This window comes from Mirounga angustirostris, unplaced genomic scaffold (genome assembly GCF_029215605.1).
Source record: "Mirounga angustirostris isolate CCGP_5_RB_7025 unplaced genomic scaffold, mMirAng1.0.hap1 SCAF_5, whole genome shotgun sequence".
Lineage (NCBI taxonomy): Eukaryota > Metazoa > Chordata > Mammalia > Carnivora > Phocidae > Mirounga > Mirounga angustirostris.
In genome coordinates this window covers 165,490,237-165,512,830 of record NW_026991713.1, presented here as the reverse complement: position 1 = coordinate 165,512,830, position 22,594 = coordinate 165,490,237, and the positions used below count along the sequence as shown (strand labels likewise).

The window sequence follows — 22,594 nt, the reverse complement described above, 5'->3', positions numbered from 1 at the left end:
CAGTGGAACACCAAAGTAATAATTTGATGCAAGCAAAATCCACTAATGAATGAAAAATTTAGTGGACAAATGCTTAAAGAGAAACAGCATATTTGCATAGACTCAAAGAATCTTCCCAAAATATTTATTAACTACACAAAGGGGAAAAAATGTTAAGGTGCAGTTTACACCTTGAAAACCTAGCAGACACTATCTTAATCAAATGATAAAGGTTAACTCCACCAGTAACAGGACATAATGATATCATGTATCCCTTAATAGGACCTGCTGAAAAGGTCACATCACTTCTATGGTAGCCCAAAATCCATAACTTCAATCTAACCATGAGAAAACATCAGACAAAATATCTGACCAGTACTCTTCAAAGGTGTTGAGGTTATGAAAAGCAAGGACAGACTGAAGAACTGTGGCAGACAACAAAAAACTGAAGAGATATAACAACTAAATGTGATGTGGGACCCAAAACTGCATTCTGAAAGAAAAAGGATATTAGTGGGAAAACTGATGAAACTCAAATAGTTTCCAGTTTAATTAATAGCACTGCATCTATGTTAATTTCTTTTTGATTATTTTTGACAATTGTTTTGATAATTGTTCTATAGCTAAGTAAGGTCTTACTTAACATTAGGGAAAGTTAGGTGAAAAATATACAGAAATTCTACTATCTTTGTAACTCTTCTGTATATCCAGAATTATTTCAAAACAAAAAGTTTATGCCTATAAGACTTTAATGACAGAGCAAGAGTCTTATATTTTAAAAAATAAAAACAGGATAAAAAAACAGAAAGTAGAGAATGATTTCAACCATGTTTTTGAAAAAATAAGATGACTTAGGGGAAAAAAAAAGAGAGAAAGCAAGCAAATACTCCAAAGCATTAACGATGATTTGTCTGGATTCTGGAATTATAGATAGTTGTTTCTCTTCATATTTTTGGTATTTTCTAAAAGTTTCTATAATAAGCATGGATTACTTTTATGATCAATGATATAAAACCACTTTAAAAAAAAGAATTATAGCTCTTGTACCAATATGATAGATAAATTAAGAAATGGCTTAGGCTGGCAAGTATTAAATCATTTTGGTTGCTAAAGGGTGAAATATTGATAATCTAAATGGAATCAGACATACAAATGGATACAGTGAGTTAGAGAAAGAAGAGTTTTTCAGCCTAAGCCATTGGATAGCTAACGGTTAGAGGTTAACAGAGAGCATAATAAATTCCACTGTGAACAAATCGAGCTTAAAGTACCTGTGGATCATCTAAGAGAATATATCCAACAGACAATTGCATACAGAGGATGTAAACTCAGAATGGAGACTAGGGCTAGAGACAAAGAATATAAAAAGGTGTTTGAGGCACCTGGGTGGCTCAGTCGGTTAAACGTCCAACTCTTGATTTTGGCTCAATTCAAGATCTCAGGGTTGTGAGACAGAGCCCTGCATCCAGCCCTGTGCTGGGTGTGAAGCCTGCTCACGATTCTCTCTCTTCCTCTCCGTCTGCCCCTCCCCCCCAGCTCACAAGTTCTCTCTCTAAACAAAACAAAACAAAAAAACAAGAATATAAAGATGTCAAACTACAGGTATTTAATGAAACCACAGAGATGGTTTACTTCTCCTACCATTATAACACAAAGCAATAAAAGAAAGCCAAGGACAAAATCAGAGAGAATTCATCAGGCAAAGAATGAGCCAAACAACTAAAGAGGAAATTAAAAACTGTCAAAGGACTGGGAGAAAACACTAGAAGAGACTGGTGTATCTGGTAAGGGGTTAATATCCAAAATATATAAATAACTTATACAATTAAACACCAGAAAGCAAATAATCTGATTTAAAATGGGCAAAGGATCCGAACAGACATTTTTCAAAAGAAGACATACTGATAGCCAACAGACACATGAAAAGATGTTCAACATCAATCATCAAGGAAATGCAAATCAAAACCACAATGATATCACCTAACACCTGTCAGAATAGCTAGAACAAAAAAGACAAGAAATAACAAGTGTTGGCAAGGATATGGAGAAAGAACCCCTTGTGCACAGCTGATGGGAATATAAATTGGTACAGCCACAGTGGAAAACAGTATGGAGGTTACCCAAAAAATTATAAATAGAATTACCATATGATCCAAAATTCCACTACTGGGTATTTACCCAAAGAAAACAAAAAGATATATGTACCACTGTTTATTGCAGCATTATTTATAATAACCATGATATGAAAGCAGCCCAAGTGTCCACTAATAGATGAACGGATAAAGAAGATGTAGTACATATGTACAATGGAATATTACTCAGCCATAAAAACGAATGAAACATTGCCACGTGTGACAACTCAGATGGACCTAGAGAGTATCATGCTACATGAAATAAGGCAGACAGAGACAAAGATTACCATATGATTTCACTTATATGTGTAATCAAAAAACAAAACTAATGAGTAAACAAACAAACAAAGAGAATCAGAACTATATATACAGAGAACTGATGGTTACCAGAAGGGAGAGGGATGGGAAATGGGCAAAATGGGTGAAAGGGAGTGAGAGACATAGGCTTCCAGTTACCGAATGAATGTCATAAGAATAAAAGGTAAAATATAGGGAATAGAGTCAAGTGTACTATAATAGTGTTGTATGGTAATAGATGAGAGCTACACTTGTTGAATCACTATGTTGCACACCTGAAACTACCATGTATGTCAACTATATTCAAAAAAATAATAATTTAAAAAATAACTAATCAAAATCTATGGAATGTAGCTGAAGAAGTACTTAGATGAAAATTTCTGATTAAAGACTTACAGAAGACCGAATATTGATGAGTTAACAGTCTAAGTTAGAAAAAGAACGGGGGTAAAAAAAAAAACAGTAGTAGTAGATTATTGAACAAGAAAACAAATATATAATACAGAGGATTCATGAAGCTAAAACCTTTGTCTTCAAAAAGACAAAAAATTGGCAAACCCCTGATGAAACTGATCAAGGAAAAACAATCAAATGCATAAATATATTAGGAATGAAAAGGGGGATTAATTATAGAAACAGCAGAGCTTTAGGTAAATTTTAGCGCAATGCTGAACAGAAATGGATTATTATAGACGGTTACATATTTGGTCACCACAGCCATTCATTTTTACTTACCGCCAACAGAAGACACATTTATTTGCACAAGCCAAGCTTGGGGTAGTTTCCATGCAACGATGGCTTTCAATGCCATAGAATGTATGTTTATAGCAACCTCCTCTCCCTCGGAGCATCGACTGTGAAAGTAAAAAAACAAATGATAATCTGAATAAAATCCTCAAGGCAAGGAAACAAAATACCAAGACATCATTTTTAAGAAAAAAATGTGCATTTCAAACCATAAATACCCCTACTGATATCTGCATGATACAGAAAATTAACACTATACTGTTTTGATGGTGCTTTGGGTTTTAATGGTGCTTTAAGTTTTCTAAAACCCAATGAAATAAACCTATGATTCATTAACTCTGAAAGCTCTATAGAGAAGACCACTGATGCTTTCATTTTCAAATCCATTCAACTGCCTCAAATAATACTAGTACAATAATATATAATACCAAGGGATAGGTAAGATAAGCTCCAAGAAGAGGGGAGCAGCACTCATATGAAAGGGTATCTCTGTTTTGAATAAGGGAGGGTGGGTAAGGGAATGCATCCTGGAGCATATTCTATGTCAACTGAAGGGCAGAACTTGAACACACTGAGAATGTTAAGGGGACAAGCAGCATGAATGTAAGAAACAGATTTTTCCCAAAAAGGACACTATTTAATATGTGAGTGGTAAAACCACGGTGAGTGAGGTAAGAATGAATAATATGAAGAGACAGTGCAGATCAACTTAGGGTTGGAATCACAAGATATTATCAAGCTTTTTGAGGTCTCATCAGAAAGATCCATCTAGAAACTCTGCAAGACAGGCTTGATTTCAGTAAGAGTGAAATCTGGGGGGAAGTTATGCAAATAAGGTCATGGTGACTTGGCTCATATTAATGGAGAAAAGGGGAAGGGTACTAAGGAAGTACACTCAAAGGCATTCCCACTGGAGGGACAAAAGAGAGTCATCCAAGATAACTGAGATGTTGACTCATCTCTGCTGCGACTGAAATATGATGGAATTAACAGGAACAAACAAGGAGACACAAGGAGCCCGTGTGTGTGTGTGTGTAATTGTGTGTAATATATATCAGTGTGCTAACATTATAAAGCACAATGAACAGGGCGCCTGGGTGGCTCAGTTGGTTAAGCAACTGCCTTCGGCTCAGGTCATGATCCTGGAGTCCCTGGATCGGGTCCCGCATCGGGCTCCCTGCTCGGCAGGGAGTCTGCTTCTCCCTCTGACCCTCCCCCCTCTCATGTGCTTGCTCTCTCTCATTCTCTCTCTCTCAAATAAATAAATAAAATCTTTTAAAATAAATAAATAAATAAATAGATAAATAGATAGATAGATAAATAAAATGGAGCACAATGAACGAAAATTACAAAAAAATCTATCAGCTGATTACTCTGTCGGTTGATCACAAAGTCTTATTTTTTGCCCTGATAAAAAAGGTTCCCTTGTCCATCTCACCTGGTACTTGCATTAAGAAAAATAAGGAGGGAAGAAAAAATATTGTTCAAGGTAACTACAAATTCTCTTTCAAGTTCCCAATAAAATATCCAAAAGGCAAACAAAATATTCAAATCTTGCAAACAGCACTGAAAACTAAAAATAAAAGCCCTCTAAATGCCAAAGTCACAGGGAACCTGCCACTAAATATCATGCCAATGGAGAAATAAAGTTGAAGACCTGAACATTTCATTATTTACTGAAAAGGTAATATACCTCAAGCACGCTGTATGTTGAATGTCCAAGAATGAGTAAGACAGAGCTTCCAACCATGATCTAGTATGAGGAAATGGCAAGTAAACAGGCAAAATATGCAATACTATTATGATAGAGTATTTGAATCAATCAAGATTCTTTTGTAAGCAACAGAAACTGACTCTGGTTAAAAAGAAAAGGGATTTATTGAAAGGACCCCACAGCTCAGAGAATCTTTAGAAAGGCAGGAATGAAGGCCGACTGGCAGCAGGACCAGCCCTCAACCCTTCAGAAGCCTTCTACTGTAGATGCCACCACTCTCTGGACACCAGCACCAGCACCACCCCTGAGAAGCAGATGCTGCTGCCATGAGCCCAACAATGAGGTCTCCGTGTCCCAGGTCCTTTCCATCACTCACTCCATACTCAAAGTCTCAGGGAAAGGCAATGACCATCCTAAATGACTGTTATACCCACACTGCCAACAGGTGATACCAGGAAACAGTATCTCTCCTCCTTGGCTTCTGTTGCAGGCAGTGGGCCCTTGTGCTAAACAAAGCTAATTTAACATGTATTTCCCCAATTTAACAGGGAATTCCCCAAAAGCTAATTTAACAGGTATTTCCCCATAATTTAACAGGGAATTCCCCAAACATGAAAAGGCCCAGATGCTGGGCAGGCAGAGAAAAGCCAAATGTCCATCATGGTGTTACTGGAGCCCGTGAGATAGATGACTGAGCCAGCCGGCCTTGCAGGAGCAGTGACAACTTCCCAGAGGGGTGCTGTCCAAACTGAATACTGAAGGGCTGGCTACAAGGATAAAGCGACAGAGGCATGTGAGAAGAGGGATGACACATTTCTCTTTTTAAAACTATTTTTTTCTAAACGTTTTATAGTTTTATTTTAGTTTAGCTCACGATGATCCATTTCCAGTTAATTTTTGTGTAAGATGTGAAGTTTAAAAAAAACTTTTGAGTGTGGTTGTGCGTGTGAATGTACTTTTGGTGTGTGTGATGTGGTGATTTCTGGATGTCTAATTGCCCCAGCACCATTTGTTGGAAAGGTTATCCTTCCTCCAAGGAATTGCTTTTGCACCTTTGTAAAAGATCAGTTAGGCATGTTTGTGGGTTATATTTCTGGGATCTCTATTCTGTTCTATCGGTCTATGGGTCTGATCCATCTCTCCACCGGTACCACACTGTCTTGATTACTATAGCATTAGAGTAAGCTCTTTTATCAGGGTATGTAATTTATTCGTCTTCCTCAACACTGTTTAAGCTATTTTAGGGCTAGGACCATTCCTTATAAATTTTAGAATAAGTTTGTCTATTTCTACAGAAACCTTACTGGGATTTTAGTAGGAATTGCATTAAACGTACAGATCAATTAGGGGAAAACTGACAATTTACCATATTGTGTCTTCTATTCCATTAACATTTACCTAGATTTACAATTAGATTTTCACTTACATTTACACTCATTTAGCTTTTCATTGATTTCTGATTTGCTATCTTTCCTCATTTCTTTTCTTTTTTTTTTTTTAAAGATTTTATTTATTTATTTGAGAGAGAGCACATGAGAGGGGGGAGGGTCAGAGGGAGAAGCAGACTCCCTGCCGAGCAGGGAGCCCGATGTGGGACTCGATCCAGGGACTCCAGGATCATGACCTGAGCCGAAGGCAGTTGCTTAACCAACTGAGCCACCCAGGTGCCCCATCTTTCCTCATTTCTAATGTAAGCATTTATTGCTGTAAATTTCCCTCTGAGCACTGCTTGAGCTACATCCCACGTATAGTTTATTTTTATTGTCATTCAGTGGAATGTATTTTTTCATTTCCTTTGGGACTTCTTCTGTGACCCAGGGCTTATTCAGAAATGCGTTAATTTTCAAATAGTTAAGAGATTTTCCTTTTGTTTCTATTATTTATTTCTAGCTTGATTCCATTATGGTCAGAGAACAACATTATGATTTCAATTCCTGTAAACCCACTGAGATTTGTTCAGTGGCCGAGGACATGGTCTGTCTTGGTCAATGTTCCACAGGCACTCGAAAACATATGTATTCTGCTGTTGCTGGGTAATATGTTCTATATCTGTCAATCAGATCCTATTAGTTAATTGTGTTGCTCAGATTTTCTATATCCTTGTGATTTTCCGTCAAATAGTTCTAACAGACGCTGAAAGGGGTTTCAAAGTCCCCAACTATAGGGGTGCCTGGGTGCCTCAGTCGGGTAAGCGTCTGACTCTTGGTTCCGGCTCAGGTCATGATCTCAGGGTCATGAGATCGAGCCCCATGTCAGGCTCTGCACTCAGCAGGGACTCTGCTTGAGATTCTCTTCTCTCCCTCTGCCACTCCCCCACTCACACCTGAGCTCTTTAAAAAAAAAAAAAAAAGTCCCCAACTGTAACTGTGACTTTTTATTTTTTAAGATTTTTCCATTCAACTATGTCAGTTTTGAGCCTCCAATGTTTGATGTATACACATTTAGTGTGGATTATCCTTTTATTATTATGAAATGTCATTCTCTGTCTCTAGTATGTTTCCTCGCTCTGAGGTCTACTTAATCTGATATTGATATAGGCAATCCTGCTCTTTGGGTTATTGTCATGGTATGTATCTTTCTATCATTTTACTCAACCTACCCATGTCACTCTCAAATAAATAAATAAAATCTTTAGAATATTTACATTTGAAGCAATCACTAATACATTAGTCCTCAGGTCTGCTATTTTCTTATTTGTTTCCTCTCATTCTCATACCCATTACTCTTTTCTTGATTTCCTGCAGGTTACTTAAACATTTTTAGTATTCCATCTTAATTTATCTTATGGTGCTTTTTTTTTCCTTTTAGGGTATCCCTTTGTAAACATCTGTCGTAGTTTTTGGTAGCTCTTTGTATAGTTTTTGTAGTAGTTACTCTAAGTCTTACATATATACAGGACTTATGTATATACTGTATATATATGTACACTTACATATATACATGACTCTCAGAGTCTGCTCTATTAACATTTTATACCTCAAGTGAAGCATGGAAACATCACTTCCATTCCCTTTAACTTTTCCTCTTTTAAATTAAATATCATTGCTCTGAGTATTACATGGTATTTTAATTTTTGTTTCAATCATCAAATACGATTTCTAAGAATCATGAGGAAAATGATCATCTCCTTGCACATACCCATGTTTCTGATCTTTCCATCATTCTTCCTGACTTTGTGTTCCAATAATCTTTCTTTTATCATTTCATTAGAAGAACTTCCTTTAGCCAATTTTTAAGGGCAGATCAACGAACAACAAATTCTTTGCTCTCTTTCATGTATGTCTTTATTTAATCTTCATTCAGGAAGGACAGTTTTGCCAGATACCGAAGTAATGGTCATCAGGTATTTTCTTTCAACATTTGAAAAATGTGTACCACTTCTCTCTGGCCTCCAGGATTTCAGATGAGAAATCTGATGTCAAATTAATGTTAATACATCATTTTTCTCTAGCATCTTTCAAGATACTTTCTCTTTTACTTTTCAGATCGTTATTTCTAAGGTATCATGATGTGGATTTCTTTGGTTTTATTTTTTCTTTGGTTTGGGGTTTGCTCTGTTGTTCAGACCCAGTAAATTCTATCCAGCTATCCTATCTACAGATCATACTACTGATGTGGTAGGCCCCTGATTCTATCCTCTGTCATTTCCACTCTACTACTGAGCCCATTCGGTTGAGTTTTTTTATTTCCGTTACTGTATTCTTCAATTTTATAATTCCCTCTTGGTTCTTTTTATAACTTCCATTTCTTTGCTGAGATTTTTTAGTTCTTCATTTGTTTCGAGAGAAACTGTAACTGATTGCTGAAGCATTTTTATGACAGTTGCTTTATTTTTTTTTTTTTCCAAAGATTTTACTTATTCATTTGACAGAGAGAGACACAGCAAGAGAGGGAACATAAGCAGGGGGAATGGGAGAGGGAGAAGCAGGCTTCCCACCGAGCAGGGAGCCCGATGCGGGGCTGGATCCCAGGACCCTGGGATCATGACCTGAGCCGAAGGCAGACACCCAACAACTGAGCCACCCAGGCACCCCTATGACAGTTGCTTTAAAATCCTTGTCAGATTATTCCATCATCTGATTCACCGGTGTTGGTATCAGTTCATTATCTTTTCCTGTTCAAGTTGTGATTTTCTTGGTTCTTGGCATGACAGGTGATTTTTATTGCATCCTAGACATTCCACCTACTATGTGAGGGGACTCTAGATCCTATTTAATTCTCCTATTCTAGCAGGCAGTCACTTTGTTTAGGTTGAGCATGCAGGTCCGGGACCACTTTCGTGTGCTGTGGTTCCAACGGCAGTTTAGTTTTCAGAACTTTGCAGTATAATTTTGCTTGGGATCCCACTGGTCTCTGCTGTTACCCTCTGAGAAAGTCAAGGGGTTTCTCTAGGATGACTCCCCGGGGGTCTCTCAACGGAGGAGGAGAATGTCATGCCAGCTGGCTTCCCAGGGTAGGCTGCTTGTGTAGCAAAGTGCCTCTGGCCGACTGCCCCTGACAGCCCCAGTAACTGAGTGGGACAGGGGAGTCTCGGGCCACATGGGCAAAGAGGCTTCCCCAGCTGGACCGCTTCCCCACTGATCCCTCTTGCCAGTGCCACTCAGCCACCGTGGTGTCTCTCAGCTGGGAAGGGAAGCCTCAGGCCCAGCAGGGATGGAGAGCATTTCACAGGTCAGGTCACCTCCTGGAAAAGGAGGTGATGGGAAGGGATCTCCCTCTTTCCACTTTCATCGGGCCACCCTGGTATCTCCTGACAGGAGAGGGGAATTTCAGGTGCAGAGACCACTTGTCCTAGCTGATTACTGTCAGTGGGGCTCCCAACCGGTCCTCTTGGCAGTGGTACTGGGCTTGCCTGATCCTGTTGAAGGGACTCTTCACTCCATACTGGGAATGAATGAGCCTCCTTAGGTGGTTTTCTGTTGCTACATTAAGGATTAGGAAACATGTCACCCAGATGTTACCTTCTTCTTTAGGCGGGGAGATGTAAAACATCCTATTGCCCTATCTTTCCTCCACTCCTAGCATCCCAAACCAGTTAGCCTTCCTCTTACTACCTTTCAAAGTTCTCATTTGGTGCTTCTCGTGTTTTCCAGGGTTCAGAGTTGTGCATAGTAGAAAGGAACAGGGAAAAAGGGGTTTATGCCCCCCTTGTCCAGACCGCAAATCCTCAGACAACACATTGGGAAAGGAAGTGCTCTCACATTTGAAAATTAGTAAATAATCAGGGTGAAAAAGGAAAAGACCTGAGAGTAATACACACTTAGAATTAAATCTATGTTATAAATCTGGGGGGAAAAAATTACAGATAGCCTCAGACTCATGAATCTATGAATTCTTGGCCTCAAGGCAAATGAGAGTCCAAGAAAATACAACTGCAGCCCATCAGAGCCACGCTGAATGAATGCAAGACACCATCACCAGGCAGGCTCTATGCACATCAATTTGTGGGTGGGGGTGCAGGGGGGAGGAATGGAGATGGATTGTTGGGAGACACATCTCCATGGGTCTCTCTCTCTCTCTCTCTCTCTCTCTCTAAATGTCATGCAAGCAACACTGACTGCCTTTATTCTAGACTATCTTTTCAAAAAGGTTTGTATAGTGAATAGCCTTAGAAGATATAGTGTCTCTCTCTCTGGAGCAAATGATACGTATGTTTACTGTCCAGTATAATAAGGAGATGTCCCTCTAGGACAAAGGTCAGGCAGGATTACTATCAACTATAACAGCTTCATTTCCCTAAACTTGGGGCTCCCCTCCTACAACATATATGCAGATGTTACCTGGCCCCTATAGAGCTGCTCCATGGGCGCTGGGGGCTCAGGAACCACAGTAAATAATGATATTCTGGCTACACCTATTATTATAATAAACTGTCCGTGCCTTCTGCCAGCATCCATGACACTGTGGCCAGCTAACCTGCTATATGCACGTGGGTAAAATTTCAGACTCCAATTTTTGACAGAGGATGGAGAATTCAATGCAGAGGTCAATGAACTACACCCTATGGGACAAAATCAGTCTGCTGCCTGTTTCTGCAAGTAAAGTTAGCTGGAATACTGTCACCCACATTTGTTTACTTATTGTCCATGGCTGCCTTTGTGCTACGGCAGAGCTGAGAAGCTGCAACATAGCTCATATGACCCACAAATGTTAAAAAGTCGCTATCTGGCCCTTTAAGAAAAAGTCTACTGACCCCTGACTTAGATATTTCTTTCCTACTCTAGAGCAAAATAAATTCCAACTGATTAAACTGTTTAAAAAGTACAAATAGGAGATGAATTCGGGGAAGATGGAGGAGGAGGACCCAACAGGAATCAGCCTCCCCACCTGGACAGGTGCACCGGCAGAATCTAACCTAACTATTCTGAAACTCAAGTTGGCTGAAGGGTTGCAACTTCCAGGAAAAGGCTGGAACGGTCAATTTCAGCTCTTAGCACAGGAGGAGCTACCCACCCCCAGCCATGTGGCAGACAGCTATGTATGCATGTGTTCCTGGGACAGCTTGCACACCGTTTGTGGTAGCTAGGGTGGGCAAAAAGGATCCTGTCCTGCAAAATACTGGGGACCTATGCTCTGACTGCTAATTGCGGCTTCTGATCAGAGAGGTACAAAGAGGCATACAGCCAATGCTGCTGAACCACGACCACCACCCGCCCCTGCACACACACGCACACACACACGGTGTCTGCAAGGCCTTACCCCTCCAGCTGAAGTGACTTCCAGGAGATTGAAAGGGCCTCTACTTATTTGTATCCCCCTTCACTTTACACTGTCACCCTTTCAGGAACCAGACATTAAAGACTAGGATATTCAAATGCAATGGAAGATTCGGGGAAAAACAGAAAGTTACTACGCGTGCCCAGGGAAAGGCTCAGAAAAGACATGACATTAAGTTTACCCCTCAGCCTGATCCTTACAGAGAGAGCCTACAAAACTCAATAAAACAAAAACAGTAACAAAAAAACAGCAAACCCTGTGGAAGGGGAAGAATCTAATTTCCAGAGCTACCACATAACTAGATTCAAATACCACAACGCATACAAAGACACAGGAAAGTATGTCCCATTCAAAGGGAAAAAAATATTTCCACAGAACCTATTCCTGAAAAATACTTTATGGCAGATATATTTGACAGACCTTAAAAACATGGTCCTAAAGGTGCTCAAAGAACTAAAGGGAGATGTGGAGAAAATCAACAAAACAACATGTAAACAACATGGAAATATCAATAAAGAGCTAAGAAGCCTATAAAGAAACCGAAAAGAAATTCTAGAGCTGAAAAGTATAATAATGGAAATGAAAAATTCACTAGAGGGATTCAAGGGCAGATTTGAGCAGGCAGAAGAATCAGTGAACCTGAAGATAAGACGGTGGAACTTAACAAGGCTGAGGAGCAGAAAGAAAAATGAAGAAAAGCAAAGAGAGCTCAAGGGACCTGTGGGACACATCAAGCAGAAAAACATGCACATTGTGAATGTCCCACAAGAAAGGACAGAGAAAATATATGAAGGTAAACAATACCTGGAAATCTCCCAAAATTAATGAAAGACATGAATGTAAACATTGAAGAAGTTCAACAAACTCCAAGTAAGATGAACTCAAAGAGACCCGCACCAAGACACATTATACTCAAACTTTCAAAAGACAAAGAATAAACCTTGAAAGTGGCAAGAAAAAAGTGAATCATCACATACAAGGGATCATTCATAAAATTATGGGCAGATTTCTCATCTGAAACTTTGGAGGTCAGAAGGCAGTGAGCCAAGATATTCAAAGTGCTAAGAGAAAAAAACTGCTAACCAAGAATCCCATATCTGGCAAAACTATCCTTCAGAACTGAGGGAAAAGTCAAGACATTCCCAGATAAACAAAAGCTGAGGCAATTCATGACCACTAGACCTGGTCTGCAAGAGATGCTCGAGGGATTCCTGCAGGGTGAAATGAAAGGACACTATGTAGTACCTGCAAGCCATATGGAGAAGATCTCAATAAAGGTAAATATGGGGGCAATTATGAAACTAGTGTTATTGTGACAATGGTTTGTAACCTTTGTTTTCTACATGATTTAAGAGACTAATACATTTTTTTTAAAGATTTTATTTATTTATTTGACAGAGAGAGAGAGAGAGAGAACAAGTAGGCAGAGAAGCAGGCTCCCCGCTGAGCAGGGAGCCCGATGCGGGGCTCGATCCCAGGACCCTGGGACCATGACCTGAGCCAAAGGCAGCCGCTTAACCGACTGAGCCACCCAGGCGCCCCTAAGAGACTAATACATTTAAAGAAAAAAATTATTAGTGTAAAACTAGTATTATTGCAACTTTGGTTTGTAATTCCAAATCCTGTTCCCTACATAATTTAGGAGATAACTGCATTTAAAAGAATTACTAGATTATGTTTCTGTGCTCACAATGTATTAAGATGTAGTTCTGTGCCATCAATTAACTGAAAGGGGTAGGGACAAAGCTGTAAAGGTGGAGTTTTTGCATGTTATTGAAGTTAAGCTGCAATAACTTTAAATTAAACTGTTACATCTTTACGATGCTAAATGTAATCCCCACGGTAACCACAAAAAAAAAAAACAGCTATACAATACACGCAAAAGGAAATTAAGAAGGAATTTAAACATTTTACTATAAAAATCAACTAAAAACGACAAAAACGTAGGAAATGAGGGACAAAAAAAGCAATAGGACATATTGGAAAAAAAAGTACAATGACAGAAATAAGCCCCTCCTTACCAGTAATTACTTTAAATTGAAATGGATTAAACTTTTTAATCAAAAGACCGACCTTGTTAGATGGATAAAAAAGACATGATCCAACTCTACGCTGTCTACAAGAAACTCACTTTATATCCAAAGACACACACAGGTTGAAAGTTAAAGGATGGAAAGATATTCCATGCAAATAGTAATCAAAAGAGAGCAGGAATGGCTATACTATCAGCAGACAAAATAGATTTTAAATCAAAAAAGGTTATACGGGACAAAGACATTATACATTAATAAAAGGTTCAAAATAGCAAGAATATACAACAGTTAAACATTTACACACCAGATGACATATCTTCAAAATACATGAAGCAGATATGGACAGAACTGAAGGCAGAAATAGCCCTACAATACAGTTGGAGACTTTAATACCCCACTCACAATGGAAAGAACAACCAGGGAGAAGACAAGGAAGGAAAGAGAGGACTTTACACAACAGACCAACTGGATCTAAAGGACATATGTAGGACACTCCACCCAACAGCAAGAGCACACACAATCTTCTCAAATGCACACAGGACATTTCTAGGATAGACCACAAATTAGGCCAAAAATTAAGTCTAATGGATTTTAAGAGCTAGAGATCATACAAAGTATGTTCTCTGACCACAATGGGATGAAGTTAGAAATCAGAACATAAAGAAAATTGGAAAGTTCCCAAAATTGTGGAAATTAAATCACACACCTTTAAACTATCAATGCATCAAAAAAGAAATTGCAAGAGAAATTAGAAAATACTCAGATATGGATGAAAATGAAAAACACAAACATACCAAAATTTATGGGATGCATCAAAAGCAGTGCTAAGGAGGAGATTTATAGCTACAAATGCTTATGTAAGGAAGGAAGGAAGGAAGGAAGGAAGGACTCAAATCAACAACCTAACTCTACAACTTAAGCAATTAGAAAAAGAATGAACAAATCCAAAGCTAGCAGAAGGAAATGAAATAATGAAGATCAGATCAATAAAACAGACAACAGAAAAACAAGAGAAAAATCAATGAAACAAAAAGTTGATTCTTCAAAAAGATCAACAAAAATCAACAAACCTTTAATTAGATGGGACTAAAAAAAAAAAGAGAAGACTCAAATTACTAAAATCAGAAATTAAAGTGGGGACATTACTACCAATTCTACAGAAATAAAAAAGATATGAGTACTACAAACAAATGTATGTCAAGAAACTAGATACACTAGTTGAAATGGACAAATTTCTAGAAACACAAAATCTACCAAGAAGTCACAAAGAAATAGAAAACCTGAATAGACCCATCACTAGTAACGAGATTGAATCAGTAACCACCAATCTCCCAGCAACAACAAAAAAGCCTCGTATCTGATCGCTTTACTAGGTGAATTCTACCAAATACTTAAAGAAGAACTAATACCAATCAAAAATGGGCAAAGGACCTGAATGGACATTTCTCCAAAGAAAGTATACAAATGGCCAATAAGCATATGAAAAGATGCCCAACAACACTAACAAGCAGGGAAACACAAATCAGAACCACAATGAGATACTCACACCCATTAGGATGGCTACTATCAAAAAAACAAAAACAAAACAATGTTGGTGAGGACACAGCAAAACCGGAACCCTGTGTACTGTTGGTGGGAATGTAAGATGGTACAGCTCCAGTGTAAAATGGTATGGAGGCTCCTTAAAAAATTGAAAGTAGAATTACCATATAACCCAGCAATTCCACTTTGGGTCTATACCCAAAAGAATTGAAAACAGGGTCTCAAAGGGCTATTTGTACACCCATGTTCATAGCAGCGTTATTCACAACAGCTAAAACATGGAAGCAACCCAAGAGTCCATCAACAGATAAATGGATAAAGAAAAATGTGGTATATATGTACAGTGGAATATTATTCAGCCTTAAAAAGGAAGGAAATTCTGACACATGCTACAACATGAATGAACCTTGAGGGGCATTATGCTAAGTGAAATAAGCCATCACAAAAAGACCAACACTGTATGATTTCACTTATATGAGATACTCAGAGTAGTTGAAATCATAGAGTCACAAAGTATAAGGGTAGTTGCTAGGAGCTGTGAGGAGGAAAGAATGGGAAGTTATTGTTTAATAGGTATAGTTTCAGTTTTGCAAGATCAAGAGTTATGGGGATGGATGGTGGTGACAGATGCATAAGATAAAAGCATTTAATACCACTGAACTATATACTTTAAAATGATGAGGATGGTAAACTTTGCTTAACAGAATAAAAAAAATTAGTCTTAAAAAGTAGCATAAAGGGGCGCCTGGGTGGCTCAGTCGTTAAGCATATGCCCCTGGCTCAGGTCATGATCCCAGGATCCTGGGATGGAGCCCCGCATCGGGCTCCCTGCTCCGCGGGAAGCCTGCTTCTCCCTCTCCCACTCCCCCTGCTTGTGTTCCCTCTCTCACTGTGTCTCTCTGTCAAATAAATAAATAAAATCTTTAAAAAAAAAAAAAAGTAGCATAAAGACAGAAGTGACTATTTTCTAACTCTCTGGGTGAGAAAAAATTCCATAAGCTTAAAAATAATAGATAAAAATGTAAAATTTAAGCACATCAACAATAACAACAACTGAAGGAGCAAAAAACAGACTAGGAAAAATATTTCCAATAAATGACAGATCCAGACTTTGTTAGTAGTTTTACAAACAGTTCATAGGAAATTACAAGAAAAGATAGCAAACCTTTTCAATTGGTAATGTCATTTCTAGGACTCTAAGGAAATAATCTAAATGCAAACAAAGCTTCTTACAAAAACACATCCTTCACATAATTAGTTATATTAGTGGAATAAAAAACCCACATCATCACCAGATAAATGGCAAATTAAATTATGGCACTTTCATTTATAATTATGTAGTCACTATGCTTAGAAAAGATTTTTCAACAGGAAAATGCTTGTTATAATGCTCGGTGAGAAAAACTGATACAAAATTTCATACACAACATGATTTCAAACATGTACAAATATACATAAAGGTGAATAGTAAAAAAGGCTGAAAGAAAATACACTTTAAGATTTCTGTAAGGTGGAATGTAAGTTTTATTTTATTTTCTATATTTTTCTTATTTTTTACAAAGAGCATGTGTTATTTTAAAGTAGTTTTGTTAAGGAAAAGTGATTTGAATGATAAACCTGAAATAGCATTATCCACAAAGTCTGTGAACCTTTTCACTAAATATAAGATCACAAGTTCAAGCACTATCTGATTATATTTTTTCACCAGAATGTGATAGCTTTTCCAACTGCTATCTGCATAGTTCATCACCATGCATCCTACTTCACACTATTCTCAATGCTGACAATGTGCTTTTTCACCACTTACGTGGGGCTGAGCATTTCAGTAAGACTTACAGACACTCCCCTCCCACAGCTTACTGTGTTCTGGCAGAACTCATTTCAGGGACCAATTATATGAATTACTGGGAAGTTCTCATCAGAAACCATGAAGGCCAGAAGACAATGGAGCAATAGCTTTGAAGTACTGACAGAAAGGCTGTCAATCCACATTTCTACATGCAGCAAAAACAGAATGAAAGCAAAATACAGACATCCTCAGGTAAAGAAAAACTAAGAGAATTCATTAACGGCACACCTGCTCTGAGGCAAATACTGAAGGAAGTTAAAGCAGAAGGATGTGGAGAGGATAGTATGCAACCACTGATCAAAAGAAAGCTGGGATGGCTAAATTAACACCAGACAACTGAACTTCTAGACAAGAACCCTTACTACAGATAACGAGGGACATTACATAACGACAAAAGGGCAGATTCACTAAGACATAACTATCCTAAATGTATATGCACCTAACATCACAGCTTCAGTAAAACTGATAGAACTGAAATGAGAAAGGCGAATCCACAATTAGAGTTGGAGTTTTCAACGCTCCTCTCTAAGAAATAGATAGAAAAATTACACCAAAAATCAGCAAGGATATAAAGACTATTACCCAGTCAACTTCCAATCTGGGCTTGGGTTTATTGGAGTTTTACTTGGGGCTGGGGAGAGGGAAACCGGAAAGACGTACGAAAGAAAGACAGGAGAAGGGCCCTTCCGCCAAGCTGAATTACAAAATCAGTGAGAGCAGGCCTCTCTCACACCCCTATTACCTTCCACTTCTCTCTAAGCCAGAGCATACGTGCTGAGTGACTGACCGTGGATAGCAGGGTCACACTGGCGTTTCTCCTATTCCCTGGGACATGTAACTTGTCATTTTCCTGTAATACCACTGTTACTTAACAGTAATAAAGCCACATTCACAATGAAAAGTAAAAGTGCTATATCATACAGGACCTAGGCTATACATAAATGCTATAAATGGCATATATACTGTATATATTTATGTATACATTTATGATAAATGTATGTATCTTTTCCAGACTGCAGTGGTAAAGGCAGGAAAATATACTCTCAATTAAAGTGACCATCGAACAGGCAAGTCCTCCTCCATCAGTAGCCTTACAAAGTCATGTTTTCCTGGCTGAAAGAATCTCCTACTCCCCAGGACTCCGTTCAGATGACGGAGGTTTAGAAAATGAAGATGGCGGGGCACCTGGGTGGCTCAGTTGGTTAAGCGACTGCCTTCGGCTCAGGTCATGATCCTGGAGTCCCTGGATCGAGTCCCGCATCGGGCTTCCTGCTCGGCAGGGAGTCTGTTTCTCCCTCTGACCCTCCCCTCTCTCATGTGCTCTCTCATTCTCTCTCTCTCAAATAAATAAATAAAATCTTTAAAAAAAAAAAAAAGAAAAAAAGAAAATGAAGATGGCGAGACCTTTGGAGACCGCTCCCCTCTGAGCCCACTGGTGTTAAATAAACCTCCTATCCTCCAAGAAAAAAAAGAAAAGAAAAGAAAATGAAGATGGCAAAGCCACAGAGCATTTGACAGAATGCTTGCCAGGCCCTTAAGCTTTCAAGCAAATACTCCCTGACACAGAACTGAGAAAAGAAAAACAGAATAAATCACACTTCCTGTGCTTTTCTCAGCATTCCCATCTAAACTCCTATCTACAGGATGAGAGTTGCCACAAAAGTATTTAACACCCACCAAATCAGCAGCAAACCATGACCACTTCCTGAGAAGTAGCCAATATCATCTGGTCCAGGTACCTCTTGTTGCATAACACACTGCCCCAAAACTCAGTGGCTTCATACAACACGGATCTCTTACTTGCTCTATTAATTCTGTGGGCCGGTTGGGTGCTTCTCCCAGTCCCTGCGGTATGCGCTGAGGTCACCCATGCAGCTGGCACAAGAGGGAGCCGGGCTGGGGCCGCACACCCCAGAAGACTTCACTCAGATGTCTGACAGCGGATCCTGGCTGAGGGGCCCTGCTCATTCACTCCATCAGTCTAGACTGGCTTCTTGACAGCACAACAGCTGGGTGCTCAGAGGAAACCTTTCGAAAGGACAAGCCTCGAGGTCCAAGCACTTATCGAGCCTCTGCTTGCACTGTGCTTGCTAAGAGCCCATTAGCCCAAGCGGGCCACATGGCCACGCCCAGAGTCCTGTGAGAGACGACTGCAAGAGTGTGAACGCTGGGAGTCACGGTTCATTAAGGGCCACCCAGTTAATAGACTCCTACATCATTTATACTAATTATGTTCACTCCAAGCCTGAAGGCAAAAATTCCTCACGTCATAATTTATTAGTTTTCAAAGAGCTTTCACACTCAATATAACGGCTAAGAGCTCTAGATCAATTTTTGGCCTATTTTAACAAAATCCGTTTAATATATGGTGATTAATCTGCAGCTCTCTGGGTAGACAGGCAAATATACTGATTTTAGATACTTAATATATGTTTACTTAATATACAATTACCATATTCTGTGCTAAGTGATCCAGAGGAAAACTGAATGATTCTGACTTCATTGTATGTATCTTTTTTAAAAAAAAAATTTGAGAGAGAGTGCTCATGCACAGGGGGAGGAGCAGAGGGAGATGGAGAAAGAGAATCTCAAGCAGACTCCCTGCTGAGCACAGAGGCTGACATGGGCTCAATGCCAGAACCCTGAGATCATGAACTGAGCCAAAATCAAGAGTCAGACGCTTAACCGACTGAGCCATCCAGGCACCCCTGAATATATCTTTTTTATATAACCCTAAAGTTTTTACCTTGAAAAACATAAAAGCTTATTAACCTATTAAAAAAAAAAGTTTTTAAAATTCTTTACACTGAAATCTAATTGAAATATATTAACAAATATATCACTACCATAGTCACACAGACATACAATTTATTGCAAAGAACTTTAGAACACAAATTTGAATGTACGCTCTTAATGAGATGAATTCTACTGAAAGAGCTACAATGAATCTTTTTTTCCTCTTCAAAATTATGGAGGATCCTAAAGAAGTTTCATATATGTGGTTTACACCAATCAATCTTAACATAATAGAAATTAGAACCAAGAAATGTTTAAATTATTTTTACATTATTTCCTTCAATAAAATAACAAGCCTATTAACATGGTTTTATGAAAAAAATATATTTTTCAAGACAAAAAAAGGTATAAAACAGCTGGATTCTTATACCTTTCTACATTTCAACTATTGTGATATGTTATTTTGGTTACGGTATATGAACAAAATCCAGACTCACAGAGATATGCAGCTGGAAAAGAAGGAGTACTTTATAGCCTTTTCAGAAAATTGTGATGGTTCTACTTTGATACTATACCAAAAGTCCACAAGTTTCATTAAAAATTAAATGCCTTATGGAATCTGGAAACTATTAGTGAATTTTTCATATTTTGTTACATTAAAATCTATTTGCCTATCTTGCACTTTGAATTTGATTTTATAGCATCATGCATTGGAAAACAAAGGTTAACAAAGTTATGCAGATCTTCCAAATATTGACACATTTCATTATATAGCATTTTAAAAATCACATCTTTTAACATCACAACTGATCTCATCATTGAACTCTTTAAGTATTGGGAAATTGCCTAACTATGACAATTAATACAAGTTTTCCAAATTTCTGCTTTCATTTTAAGGCTCAAATTTATTACTGACAATAAATACTTTCAATGGCTTTCCTTGAAATGTCAGGATCACTTTATTTAAAAAAATTTAAAAAAACCGTTGGCCAAATACCTAAGCCTGAATAACCATTCTTCACTGTTTTTATATGTTAAAATGGCACTCCATGGGGCACCTGGGTGGCTCAGTCCTTAAGCGGCTGCCTTCCACTCAGGTCAGGATCCCAGGTTCCTGGGATCAAGCCCCGCATCGGGCTCCCTGCTCGGCGGGAAGCCTGCTTCTCCCTCTCCTGCTCCCCCTGCTTGTGTTCCCTCTCTCGCTGTGTCTCTCTCTGTCAAATAAATAAAAAATCTTTTAAAAATTTATAAAATTAAAAAAATAAATGCTTAAGCAATTCCATTCCAAGGTGTACACACAAGAAAAATGAGTGTTATGTCCAAAGACTGTACATGAGGTTCACAGCACTGACTTCATAGGAGCAAAAACAATAGCAAAAAACTAGAAACACTCCATATGTCTACTGACAAGTGAATGAATAAATAGTGGCCTATTTATACAATGGAATAGATTCAGCAAGAAATAAAGTATTGGTTCACACAAAAACATGGAAAAACCTCAATAATTATGCCAAATGAATGAAGCCAGATCAAAAGGAGAATATAATGCATAACTATATTAAATTCTAGAAAATATAAATTTATATACACAGACAGAAAGCAAATCAGGGGTTTCCTGGAGATAGGAATAAAAAGACAGATGGATTACAAAGAAGCAAAAGGAAATTTTGGGTGTTCATTATCTTGATTTTGATGATGGTTTCACTAGTATATACAAACGTCAAAACTCATCAAAATGTATGCTCCACATACAATTTCTTATATGTTGATTATACTTCAAATAATGTTGGAAATATTTTAACTAAAAAAAAGGAGACGGGCGAGGGAAGGGAGGGGCGACCCAGGAGTCACCTAGAAAAGTTCCCACCAGCCAAACTGTGAAAATTTAGGATCAATAAAGAAAATGACTGTGATGGGCTGAACTGATGAAAATATCATAATCATATTCCAATACAGAGAAGAAAATTTGTTACCATTCGAGGCAGCTAGTAAAATAACATCGACTTTGAGAACTGGTACCTAAAGTGAATTAAGCATTTATCCTAACTTGCCAATAGGAACTATATTTCAGAGTAACCAAATATCCACAGTTAATAATAAAAAAAAAAAAATTCCTCTTTACAGACTAATGATAGCTAATAAACACAGAAGAAATAACAGAATTGAAAATATTATTTTACAAAGCCTAAATATGTATTCTCTCAGACAAGCACTATCAAATGGTGTTCCAAAAAAAAATGCAAACAGTAGCTTAATGAAGTTGAGAGAAGGCTGGGTTTTTTTCTTACTTACTTATTTATCCACTAAAATTAACATACTATGCTATATTAGTTTCAGGTATACACTACTGCGATTCGTCAGTGATTACTCAGTGCTCATCACATTAAGTACTTTTAATCCCCTTCTCCTATGTCACCCACCTCCCCTCTAGCAACCAATCCATTCTCTGTATTTAAGTGTCTGTTTTTTTGTTTGCCTCTTTCCCTGTTTTGCTTCTTAAATTCTCTATGAGTGAAATCATATGGTATTTCTCTTTCTCAGACTCACTTATTTGACTTAGCATAATACCCTCTAGACCCATCCATTTTGTTGCAAATGGCAAGATTTCATTTTTTATGGCTAATATTCCGTTGTAGATATATATCACAATCTTCTTTATCTATTCATCTGTGGATGGACACTTGGGCTACTTCCATAATTTGCCTATTCTAAATAATGCTGTAATAAAAACAACGTGCATACATCTTTTCAAATTAGTGTTTTTGTATTCTTTGGGTAAATACCCAGTAGTGCAATTACTGGATCGTACAGTAATTCTATTTTTAATTTTTTGAAGAACCTCCATACT

General features: G+C 38.1%; 1 protein-coding gene across 4 annotated transcripts in view; it reads right to left on the bottom strand.

Moving 5' to 3' along the window:
* LOC123844709 (S-adenosyl-L-methionine-dependent tRNA 4-demethylwyosine synthase TYW1) overlaps window positions 1–22,594 on the bottom strand; it is a 205,474-nt gene that overhangs the window by 127,423 nt on the left and 55,457 nt on the right. For all 4 annotated transcript variants that reach the window (XM_045875474.3, XM_045875473.3, XM_045875472.3 and 1 more), the window contains one exon: window positions 3,144–3,262. In XM_045875474.3, the coding sequence (XP_045731430.1) occupies window positions 3,144–3,262 (119 nt within the window). The remainder of the gene's footprint in view (window positions 1–3,143; window positions 3,263–22,594) is intronic.